Source organism: Natrix helvetica (genome assembly GCF_964273705.1).
Source record: "Natrix helvetica genome assembly, chromosome: 1".
Lineage (NCBI taxonomy): Eukaryota > Metazoa > Chordata > Lepidosauria > Squamata > Natricidae > Natrix > Natrix helvetica.
Window position 1 is genome coordinate 328045319 of NC_138548.1, and position 13007 is coordinate 328058325.

Consider the following 13007-nt stretch of genomic DNA (forward strand, 5'->3'; position numbering starts at 1 on the left):
TATCTTCCTTTGCTGTCCCAGAGGGTATTCTTAATCAGGAATAACCACAGGCTAAATTACAATGTAGAAGTCTGCTGCCCTTTTGCTAGGGCTGTCTGCGCCTCCTGTGTTTGTTAACAAACACTTCTAAGCACAAAATTGTCGGAGAAATGCTTTTTTCATTATTTTCAGCAACTTCAATTAAAGTAAGAGGCTTATGGGAAAGAAGTAGGAATTAAAAATGTATGGATTTTCCCCAGCAAAGTTTTAGTGATCATTCCCACATAAGCGTTTTCTCCTTTGGTGTTAACTGTCTCAGAGATAGGCCAATTTAAGTAATATCCTCCAACAAACATTGGTCTTTCAACAGTGAAAAGGGAACCCAGCAGCTAATCAGATTTCTAAGCAATTTTCAAGAAATGGAACTCTTAAGGCTCTGAAAATGTAAATGGGTAGCATTTCCAAGAGATTTGCTGATTAATAAATGCTAGCAGACCTCAGTATTACTGGTTACCATATTAAGGTACAATCCAGAATTACAGGTAGTCCTCCACTTACAGCCACAATTGAGCCCAAAATTTCTATGACTGAGCGAAACTGTCAAGTGAATTTGGCCCCATTTTATACATTTCTTGCAACAGTTGTTAAGTGAATCATTACAGTTGTTAATTTAGTAGAGGGGTGTCAAACTCACGGTGTCACATCATGTGACGTATCGCGACTTTTTTTCCCCCTTCACTAAAACGGGGGCGGGCATGGCCACCACGTGATGCATTTGGCCTGTCGGCCACGAGTTTTACACCCCTGATTTAGTAACATGGTTATTAAACGAATCAGGCTTCCAATTGACTTTGCTTGTCAGAAGATCTCAAAAGAGGACACTGCGACCGTCATATATATGAGGCAGTTGCCAAGCATCTGAATTTTGATTATACGACTATGGGGATGCTGCAACAGTCATAAGTGTGTCTATGGAGATTCTTCCATCATCCAGGTCATGGTTGTCTCAAAGGTGCTTTTTCAAAACAAAAAACCCAACCAACCCATTGTCCAGTTGCCTTTTGAGAAAGCATCCTTGGTTATTAGTGTGAAAAACAGTCATAAGTCACTTTTTTTTCAGTGCCATTGTAACTTTGAATGGTCCCTAAATGAGTTGCTGTAAATAGAGATCTACCTGTATTGCTCTAAACTGTGAGCCTCTTTGGAGCAAAAGCACGCCTTGTTGTATTTGGGGTGGCCTCCTGTACGACTACAGACTTTTCGGTTGCAGATAACTCCTCCCTAATATCTGCAACGAAAAAGTGAAGCACCACAGATGCACTGTTCAGTTTAAAATACTTTTGTTTAGCCTGCCTAATTGAGAAGCCTAATTAAAAGATTAAGTGGTGAGGACTGCTGAGTTGGTCCAGCCTTTTTTTTTTTTAATAAGAAACCCTCAATTTCCTCCACTTTGCATATCGGGAGGAGAAAAACGGTAGTGCTTTAAAGAAAAGGTGATGCCTCTTTAAAGCAGATATTTCCCATTCTTCCCCCTCCCTTCCCCGCCCCTTCCCACAGCTGCCTAGACTTTCTGTTTCTGTGATCTGCCTTTTGAATGGTTTTTGTGGCTGATCAGTTCCACCTAATGTGTCTCTTGATTTCTGCCATTGTAATACTCAGACGACATGCTGTTCTCTTCATTTTTATAAGCTTTAGATGCTCCTGCCTGTCATACTCTGCCAGTTTATCTTCAGCGTCTGGATTTGCTTTCAGACTTGCATGTCTATCAAGTTGCTGTTGCTTTGAATGTGAGATCAAAAGAAGATGAATTCCAATGTTAAAAAAAAAATTCTCGTAGGAAGAAAAGATTGGGTCCTGTGTAAACTAACAGCTCCCAATGAGTTATTTTAGGTAGCATTAGCACCTAGAATGACAGACAAGTCCAGGAGTTACATGCTAAATAACAAATATCAGAGATTGTAGTACATTTTGCAATAGCAATACATTTTCTAGAGGAATCGTTTTTTTTAAAAAAAAGGTAAACTACTGTTGCTGGTTTTTCCACCGCTCAACGTTTTATAAGCCATCTTCAAGTGTCAACTCCAGTTTATTTGCCTTGTCAATATCTCTGTCATTTCTCTTAGATGTCAAGAGAGCAGGACTTTAATAATTGAGGCTGAGGAAAGGGAGCAGGAGAGATGGAGAACGGAAGACAGTTTACTTAGTCATTTGGATTTAAATAGGTATTTTGCTTTGGTGACGGGGAATGTAAGAAAAAGAATGAATCTGGGGGAAGATATTGAAAGCACACTCCTGAGAACTTCGATGCGAAGTCTGATTTATTTGAAAGGGGAAAAAAATGTTATGAAGGAATTTGAATAATTGCTGTGAAGTCTGGCCAACCTTAACAGACATTTATTGACATAAGTGCGTGGGTACCACGAAGAGTATGAAAAACAAGCTTTCCAAAACTATGTACAAATAAAAGGATTTGCCTAGCTAAGATGCATTTGCCGTTATTTCAGCTAGCTATGTATGATTTTAAGCATGCAGCCATCTGCTTTAATAGGGTAGAATTAATATAATTTTTTGGCGTGTTAAGCACAACTTTGAAATTACCTGCAAGCTCCAGTTGACTTGGAGATGGGGGGGAAAATTGCTTAAATTCTTGTGGTTTCTTTGTCATTTCATAAAAGCAGACGTTGCTACTGTGGAGGCAAGCCTCCCGTTGTTGCCTACAAAGGGCAGTGCTCCAATGTGTTTTCCCTTCAGTGTGTGCTTCAGCTGCACAGCACTTCCTGTTTATTCAAACATCTTTTTACCATTCTTCAACCCCCTGCTTCAGACAAACAGCCAGGACACATCTTCGGCAAGAAGACGGCAAACTAGAGATTAACAGTAAGCGCTTGCTCTGTGAAACGAAACTCTTTATATTGTCTTTTGAAATATCCAGGGGAGGGGAAGAGGACACAATGTAAGCCTGCAAGGAACTTTTATCCGACTATCTTGCTTGCAATTGTAGGAAGTTTTAATTGCTGGGGCTTTAAAACAAATAAGATGTTTACTGCCTTGTGAATGAAAACAAGATGGATTGTAAACTGGTTTCTGCTAACTTTTTCCTTGTTTTGGTGTGTGTGTGTGTGTGTGTGTGTGTGTGTGTGCTGTCTTGCTTTTGAAGTATATATCCCAGGAAGTTTTATGTTATCGCTTACTTAGGGAGTCATACCGTTCATTTATTGTGTGTTTGTGTGTGTGAATGTGTACACGCGTTTAAGTGAATGAGAGCGAGCCAGCAACCATTGTCCTATCATTGTCTCAAATTCAGGAAGAACAGCAGCAAAGAAAGAAAAAAAAGAAAGAAAAAAAGGAGAAAGGGGCTTGAACGAGCCTTTGCCTTGTGGCTATTTCCATTTCTGAATCAGTCTTGTTAATATTTGTAGAAAACAAATGCTAATGAAATGCTGGCTACTGATTGGGTGCTGTCTCTTTCATTTATAACTGTTGTCCCAGTACTGCAACAAGCAGAAGGGAAGGAATGAGGGAAGGAAAACTTATTTGCAAGTACTTTACTTTCACATCAAAGACTACTCTTCAGATTTGGAGTATTTGATTTAATACCAGAAGCTAATGCTTACAACAGCTGCTATGTTTCAGTAGAACTTGTTTGTGTCCTTTAACACATATTGTATTTTTTGTTGGCATTTTATGATATTCCTCAAGGAAAGTCCTCTTAATGCAGTCTGATACCTACCTTTTAATTTAATGGTTTAAAGCGGTCTCATCAGAGCCATAGAGTGAAAGTGGAAATGGGTAATATATAGCAAGAAAACAGCATCCTTAAAAAAGCTTCTATGAAATCCATGATATGCTAAATGTTTTAAGAAGGCAATGTTTTAGAACAAATTCATATTTATGAACAACTGCAGGTGCAGCACACATTTAAGAATATGTGTGCGCATTCATGAAGGATGTGGGAGGGGTGGCTGATTTTCAGAAATATGCCATTGGGAAAAATAACAATGTTGGCAATTGCTTGAGGACAGTTTATTTAACTGGAAGATTAATTGCATAGAGAAGATGGAAAGGGTGACTATAGTTATTTACTCAGATGCTAGTGTAGGTGTAGGCCTGCAAAGCTCACTGGGAGCAGTGGTCTGTTGCCTTTCCTAGTATATCAGTCTGTTTGATGACGATCAGATTTCCCAGCTCTCTGATTCTGTTTTTTCTGGAGAGCAAGCTTGATTATTTATCAAAAGGAAAAGGGAGTAGCTCAAGTAAATAAACATGTGACCAATCCCTTGTTTTCTTTGTGACCCTAAGAAATTCACGGAAATAATAAAAGCATTGTGTTTTTATTTATTTATTTTTTGTAAAAGAAAGAAAGAAACATTATGTGTTGATTTAATTTGAAGGGAGAAAAGTTTAAGTGTTTTTTTTCCCCAGTGTTCTAGGGCTTCGGCTTTCTAAAAATTTACAGGGTTCTTGGGCAAAAATTAATCTGCTGCTTTGTGTACTCTTCCATTGGAATGTTTCCATAGATAACATTGCCAATTGCTTGGAACTTGAACTGGATTAATTACAATAAGGCTTGTTTCTCTACCTCCTATGAAAATGTCACTTTCTTCTTCTTTTAACTCATCAGCTAGGTGCTGGCCTAAATGAGGATCTTTGTGGTCTTGTGGAAAGGGGGTGGGGGATACTGTTTTTTTGGAGCAAAATATCCATAGGGTATGCTTTCACCCACCCACCTCAAAATCAACTGTTCTCAGTGAACATGTGGCATTTGCAACCATGTTAAAGCATCTTCTTTTTTGGGGGGGACATGGTTCCTATGAATGTTATTATACAAACTTCTGTTTTTAATGATATCTCAGGAGAATATAAGAAGGTAAAATCTTATGAACTAAATTAGTATCAAGAAAGAAAAGTATATATGGCAAAGTTAGTAGGAGCAATGTTGTATGTTTGACTGATTTCACTTGAGTTACAAAAAAAGGTACAAAAAGATTTTTATATTGGATATATGAATAACTAAATAGATTTGTTTAAGAATCTTATGTTATCTCTCAGACTTCACCATTGCATTAGCCTATAACATTAAATGCTTAGCTTCATTTTTCTGGTAGAACCATATTGAAATGCTGTAAGAAGTTTTAATAGGTTACTATTGTCCTCTTCCAGCTACCAACTTTAGCAAACAATTTATGAATCTGAGCTAACAATGTGTTATAATATTACTATGGATCCTGCTGGGAACAGATTTCTTTAACATATACTCTATGAAGGGCGAATGAACAGCAGGAATAAAGTCCAGCTAGTATTCATTCTTTTTTCTGAAAACATTCAATTTATTTTTAATATATATGAGGTAGGCAGAATTCATAGCTTTTACAGCTGTTCGTTACAAAAATGTCCTACCTACTGAAAGCAATGTAAGCTCTTCACAGAGGCCGTGTGTCTCTTTTGTATGATTTTTCTGGACTGACTGTGTCACCCTTACAGCATCATCTAATAACATAGTCATTCCAGGAAGTGCTGGGAAGAAGCAGCCTCTATAGATGCCTCCACATTACTACGAACATTGGCAGTTTTGTTATTCAGAAAAAAAGGATAACACCTTTATTTCCAAAAATAAGTGCAACCTTGTGCAACTCTGTTTAATAACCAAAAAAAAGAGCACCAAATTTTTATCACATAACCACAGGGACTCTGCAATGTGTATAAGTCATTAACCCAGTTGTAACTACAAGTGAGGGGAATATCTTTACTGGTATGAAGTGAAGTTAATCTGGGCTGAAGAACTTTGTAGAATCTCTTAGCTTTTATTATGGTCTCCTGTACTATGAGACAGGAATGACTCTTATTGGGACAGCTTTGTCACTGTGTAAATTATGTCACTTTATCATAATTTGTGGATCAGATCAATCTAATATAACATCCAGTTTCTTTTATTAGCCAACCTGATGCCCTTAAAATGGCAACAACAGTAGGAAAGAACAAGAGGGGAACTGATTGCCTTGTCCTACTTTTGTCTCCTAGCAACTTATATTCAGTGGTATACTGTTTATAAAACTGGAGTTTTACAAACAATATACTTCATGTAGCTGCAAAGATTAATGTGACTTATCTAATCTTCTTTTAAAAAGTCTAGAAACCAATTTCACCCAGTGAAATACAGTTAGTTTGTCAGTTAGTTATTGTATGACTTCACCTATCATAAAAGAGAGAAAAAGAAACTTCTCTTTTTCTTCACACCACCATTGTGTTATCAACATCAATTATTTTCCTTTTCAGACTCCTCCAGAACCCAGTTTCACTGAACTATTTTTGTCTTCACCAGTTGTTAAATGAAAAGGAATACTCCTTTTCTACTTGCTAATTGGTCCTTGCGCTATGTTTACTGCACAAGTTCATATTCTGCTATAAAACTCTGATGTGAAGAGAGTTATTGGTGACATTCAGTAGATAAAAGAAAACATGTCAAAAAGGTTGACTTGATGAAATTTTATGTACAAAAAGAGGATTTTAGATATATTATAGTTGTCAACATAGTACTAACAGACTTACTTCTTTACATATGTATCTACCTAAGATCTACCTAAGGAACGTTTCCGGCTCTACGGCTGGTGCTCATCTCCGTTTCTAAGCCAAAGAGCCAGCACTGTCCAAAGACATTTCCGTGGTCATGTGGCCAGCATGACTCAACACCAAAGGCGCATGGAGCGCTGTTACCTTCCCACCAAAGTGGTCCCTATTTTTCTACTTGTATTTTTTACGTGCTTTCGAACTGCTAGGCTGGCAGAAGCTGGGTCAAGTAATGGGAGCTCACCCCGTTACACGGCACTAGGGATTTGAACTACTGAACTGCCGACCTTCAGATCGACAAGCTCAGCGTCTTGGCCACTGAGCCACCACGTCCCCTATGTATCTACCTACTCATACCCAAAATGAGTTAATCTATGCCATTCCATGAGGAATGTTTACGGCCTTAAATATTCATAAAAAGCCCATCAATTATTTTTTTTAAAGAAGGCATTCTTTTTGAATAGATTGTATCACCCTAGTCTATAAAAATAAGCTGTTTGCAGTGACCAAAAACATGACCGCATTTCTCATGTACAATTTATGTGCTAAAAGAGACAGAGAGTTTACTTGAAAGCTCTTGATGCAACAGTTGACAAGCTGGATTAGAGGACAGAAGTCAGCATAATAAGAGTTGGTGACCATTAAGATTGAATGGAGATCTGACAGCTAATTTCATAAAGATCCTCTAAAAATCACACACTGTCTTAGAGGATGGGAGGGTGGGCAGACAGGCCCAACGCTAGCCAACTTGCTTTCTTTTCAGTGCTCTTCCTCTTTCTTGTCTAGCTCCAGAGAAGTAATAACTGTTGATTAGCCTTTAGAATTACAGGGCAAGCAGTTGGATTTTGGGTCAAGGGTGAGCTGAGATTCTCTGAAGTAGCTGGAGAAGGTGAGAGTTAAACTGAACAATTGAAAAGACGACATGGGTTGACCTTGTACTAAAGGTTACTATTAGCACTCCCCCAGTCTTTTCTACAAACATTAAGATGGAGAAAGGATAATATCCTCTTCTTGTGCTTTGATGAGGTGTTGTCAGTTCTCTGTAGTTTAATTTAATTATATACTCAGTGGCTCTAAATACCAGAAGTCCTGACTGTGAATGTGCCTGTAGCATCTTGGAACCCATGCAAAGTACCAAAAGGGATCTGCAATGAATGCTACTAAACCACATCAACTCAGATTGTAAAAACTTAACAAAAATTGCCACCCATTCCTTTACTTTTAATTTTGAGCATCTGTTTCTCCCCCACCCCACCCCCTTTTTGGCTCCAGCAGCTGAATGCAATGCTCCACTAGGTTATACAATTTACAGTGCTTGTTTCTTTACAATTCCCATCATTGCCCGCACAGGCATGACCTTTGGGGGCCATCTAGGCTGGCATCTTGGGAATTGTAGTCCATTGTGTCTTGAAGGTAGAAGGTTGGGGAAATGACATTGTACTTTTCAGGATCTTTGTTTGATAATGAGCCAAAATAAAATATAAATGTGGATGCCAAGAAACGTTATAGGTATGTTATTAGAGTTTACATTTCATTGAATCTGTTACTCTGGTATCTATGTATTGATCTCAGATGAAAATTGCTCATGACAGTGCTGCTTTTATGCAAGGTAGATCCTCTCTTTCATACTGAAAATTGTCTTTGTTCAGATATTTATAGTGTCTTTTAGAGTAGTATGTCAAAGTAGAAATAGAAACAGAACAGTCTGGATCTTTGCTAAAAAATATGAGGCTTCCTTTGCTTATTATAGTTACTGGTCACTGTTCTTTTTTAATTAATAGTTGATCATATTTTCCAACCTGTGGAACTAAATAAATTCAAGAATACCATGTAATCAGCTTCAGCTTTAGCATCTCAGTGAACATATGCCGAAGGATGCTTCCCTCCCTTTTTCCATGTAGGCATCTTGCATAGGACTATTTCTTTCTTCTTTTACATTGATGAAGTCTTTACTCTTCCCACTGTTAACACCTACGCATGTACTGAACATCTCCAAGGAGACCAGGAAACCCTTGAGTCCAGCAATGGTGAATCCTCCAATGAGGCAGCAAGCAAGGGACACGTCCTTGAGGCATGTAAGCTTCCAGCTGTCCTCTTACAGGCATTAATTTCCTTCTGGCTCCTAAAAGCAGGCTTTCTCCTTCATATCTGAAATGTTGGTGAGTCCTTTAGCTTCCTTGGAGTGAGCTGCGTAGGAATACACTTCATGAATCTCTTTGTTCTTTTCCCCAGTCTCCAGGTTTTATCACCTGCTACATACTCAAAAATTCCAAATGTATCTTCAGCTGTGGCACTGGCGTCCCAATTCCTTTTATAATTTCCCTTGCCATTGTTTCTTAGATCCGGCTATTGCTGATTTATTATATGGGGGGGTGCATTATCCCCCTGTAAACTAGGCAGGGACCTTGAATATATAGCATTCCAGTTCTTGTTTGCATTGTAAAGATAGTGCTTGTGTTGTGCTTTGACTGTTTTCATAACAGTCAAAGAGTGGATCGAATACTGAACAGCCAAAGTCACTGTTTAACAGACTTTACTTAAATATGTAAATGAATATGAGGTTATTCAAAATAACAAGGTCAATAACCTCATTAATATCACGGGCAAAAGCCAATAGCATAGATATGCAATTATTGTCTAACTCTAGTTAAAAAAAAAAGAAAGTTACTTTTTTTTTAATGTTAAAGGGAGTCCAGTGTCCATAGAAACACAGACTTTCCCAGTTCATTCATTTATCTTTAACACAGACAAAGTAGCAGCAAAGCAAAAAGGGTAAATGTGAGAAAATATGATCCTGAGATCACCTCCTGATCTTCCTGGAGATTAGGAAGAAATCAAATATATGAACATGGCTGAACAGAACTTTTCCAGAGTTTGCCAAGGAACAGTGATACTGTTATTTTAAATGTCTGTTTCTCTGTGAGATGTTGCATGTATGTTCTTTGTGATGGCTTTAAAAGGAGGATATTGATGTCTCGTTATGTCTCATTAACGATGTCTCGTTAATGTGAAACAGTGACAAAATGATCTCACCAACAACTGTCTTCTACATCAAACTGATTCTTTTCATCAGATTTTAGAAAGAGTGTGTGTGTGTTTGTGTGTGTGTGTGTTTGTGTGTGTGTGTATACGCATGCTGGTCTTGTTGTATTCGGGTCTTTTCAGGTGTAAGATTGAGATTGTCTTGGCAACGTTTCAGCGAGGTCTCACTCGCCATCTTCAGGCTGGTGTTTTCGGCTTAAAGCATGGTTGGAGCTGCTGTCTTTCTATAAATCTTGGTGGGTGGGTGTGGAGTGCTGGCTTTGTTTCAGTAAGTGGATTGATTGGTTGTGTGGTTGTATCATGATTGGTAGATTGGTGCTGATTGGTGATGGCTCTGTGTCCGTTGTTGTTTTGTGTTGTAACGGCCTGGATGGTGGGTGGGGCTCGTTTGTTAACTAGGACTGGTTTCCAGATGTCTGGTAGGCGGGAGGTATCGTCACGTTTATTCATGTTCATACTCACCCACCAAGATTTATAGAAAGATGGCAGCTCCTATCACACTTTAAGCCGAAACACCAGCCTGAGGATGTGTGTGTGTGTGTATGTATGTGTGTGTGTGTTGTATTTGTGCTGATAAATAAATAAAGGGAGACTAGTATGGATCCATTTCAAGCTATTTAGCTCTCATCAGCTAGCCATACCCTTACTGGGATTCGAACCAGGGCTGTATTGCATATTAGGCCGATGTAATTGCCACTAAGCCACAGGCATACCAGGGGTTGTAACACAAATACATACACACACACACACACACACACACACATATTGTTTTCATAGATTTTCACAGGTGTATGTATGCTGGTCTTGTTGTATTCGGGTCTTTTCCTGTGAAGGATTGAGATTCACACACACACACACACACACACACACACCAACTGACATGCTGTATTATAAAAACTCCAGTCTTTTTTTTCCCAGTGCATTGGGATAATACTGAATTTCTTGAACAATAGGATGATAGCATTGAGAGTTGATTGAAATCATCATTATAATTCAGATGTTTTGGCTTTGCTAAACTGCTGTTGGAATTTTATTGAGTAATTGCTGTGGGTTAATTATGTGTTGATATTAAATGGATATTATATCTTTTTTTCCATTTCATTAATTTTTGTCAATTTCTGTTATTTCCTTTTGGCTGTGTTTAATTTATTTTAATCATCACAGTTTATGTAGGTCCTTTTCTGACCAGCACTGTTTTTTCCTGTTAGTGTTCTTGTTGTTTGTATATGGTTAATGTAAAAAAATGAAAATAAAAAACAATCTATTTCATAGACTAACCCCCCATTCTCCAAAAAAAGAGTAACTTCTAGGCCAGCCTAATGGTGTTTCTTTGATGGGTTATCTCTGAAGGCATATACATACATAATGGCTGCATTCACATAGCATCTCAAACAAAAAAACATGTTCATAAAACATAATTGCTCTCTTCGTAGAAGTGGTTAAATCCTTATGAAGGCTTCACTTGATGGCTTCTTCATGCAACATGATCTATCAGAAAAAAATATAGTCCATCCTTTTTTAGCCAAGCCTAGCCTATTATAATGGAAGTGGTGGCTCAGGGGTTAAGACGCTGAACTTGTTGATCAGAAAGGTCAACAGTTCGACGGTTCGAATCCCTAGCGCCGCATAAGAGAGTGAGCTCCCGTTTCTTGTCCCAGCTTCTGCCAACCTAGCAGTTTAAAAGCATGTAAAAATGCAAGTAGAAAAATAGGAACTACCTTTGGTGGGAAGTTCTGTGCGCCTTCGGCGTTTAGTCATGCTAGCCCACATGACCACGGAGACATCTTCGGACAGCACTGGCTCTTCAGCTTTGAAACGGAAATGAGCACCGCCCCCTAGAGTCAGGAACGACTAGCACGTATGTGCGAGGGGAACCTTTACCTTTACTTTTTTAGGCTGTAATGAACAGAATAACAGAGTTAAAGGGCATCTTGAAGGTCTTGTAGTCCAACCAACTGCTCAAGCTGGAAATGAGCATTTCGTTAAGTTAGATAGAACTAATTTACTTTATATATTTCCTCAGGCTCTTCAGGTAGCAAGACAACTTCTGTTACAGCAACAGCAGCAACAACAGCAGCAGCAGCAGCAGCATCAACAACAACAACAAGTTAGTGGGCTAAAGTCTCCCAAGAGGAATGACAAACAGCCAGCCTTTCAGGTAAGAAATGTTATTTTTTTTAAACCCATTTGACTTGCTTGAATAAGATATGTTGAAAGGATGCAAATGGTATAAATAGTTGGAAGATTTTTTTTAATGTTTAACTTTGTTTTTGTTGATGTTCGTGACTTAAAGATGTTTGACGGCATGGTTGTGGTAGTGGAAATGAATCAGGGCTGCAAAGTCTTGAATTTTTCATCAATAAATCAAAGAACTTGGGAGGAACATGAAAAGAGCTTGGAAAGATTCAGGCAGGTAGAAGATTCTGTTCTTTACATTTCCATGTAGAGCTGAAATATCACCACTCTTTGAAATCTTAAAGAGCCTCTGTCAGATAGTATAGAAAACAATAAATGGTTATATGGTCTGAATCAGAATAAGGCAGCTTCCTATGAAGGAGATCATCAAAGGAGATCATTTCTGAAAGAAAGACCATCCAACATACACCGTTGAAATGTGATATTCTGAAAAGTGGTGTATTAATTGTTCTCTAAATAAAAGGTTTGGAAAGAATAGAGAGTGTTTGGAATAAGGGCATATGACAAACCATAATCCAGAAACCACTGTTGTTTTGAAACAACATTGTGAAATGCTATTATAGACTAATGAGGCAATTTTCCAGTGAGATGATGCTTTTGCTTGGAAACTTCCCAATATTTATTATGTTTGTGAACTTTATATATTTTCAGCTGAATACTCAGTATCTGATGAGCAGTCTTTGTAGGAAACCATTTAAATTGTTTAATTCCATATTGTTATAAATCAAATCACGGGCCAATACAATATTATATTGGTTCAAAAAAGATAGCTGCATTAAGTAGGCGATTTGCTGTTTCGGTTTACATTTTCGAGGAAAGGTAAGTGATGTTAGTTGAATTTGGCTCAGTCAATTCAGTTTGTTTTGGTATTACTAACAGGTTCTTTCTATGAAATGTGCTGCTTTTCTTTCTAAATATTAGATGTTTCCAGTGACAACAAAGATTCTAATAATCTCACTGCAGTTAACTCTAGAATCCCTTCAAAACGTGTGAGATTAGGTACTCAGGTTTATGTGGTCTTCTGTGCTCAATATGGCATTATTCAGAAACTTTCCTTCCTTGAAGTCTCCTCTGTTCACATATGTTTGGATCATAGTCAAAGTTTATACCAAAATGATGTGAAGTGCTTTTAGTGCTGTTTTCCTCAAAATATATAGTATATATCCAGGGCTCAGCATATAACATTCTATACACTGATTAGTTGTGTGGCTGATGAAACTGGAAGA

The 13007-nt window shown here is 38.1% G+C and overlaps 1 protein-coding gene and 1 long non-coding RNA gene across 23 annotated transcripts in view; one reads left to right on the forward strand and one right to left on the reverse strand.

The window, feature by feature from the left end:
• The window catches only part of LOC309384420, a 34492-nt gene extending 33267 nt beyond the window's left edge, over positions 1 to 1225 (reverse strand). The window contains exon 1 of the long non-coding RNA XR_014174054.1: positions 1154 to 1225. This is a non-coding gene — a long non-coding RNA (uncharacterized lncRNA). The remainder of the gene's footprint in view (positions 1 to 1153) is intronic.
• The window catches only part of FOXP1 (forkhead box P1), a 657906-nt gene that overhangs the window by 481356 nt on the left and 163543 nt on the right, over positions 1 to 13007 (forward strand). For 15 of the 22 annotated variants that reach the window (XM_081937955.1, XM_081937944.1, XM_081937964.1 and 12 more), the window contains one exon: positions 11609 to 11743. In XM_081937955.1, coding sequence (XP_081794081.1) covers positions 11609 to 11743 — 135 coding nt within the window. The other 7 variants (XM_081937950.1, XM_081937951.1, XM_081937952.1 and 4 more) reach the window with 7 other exon arrangements.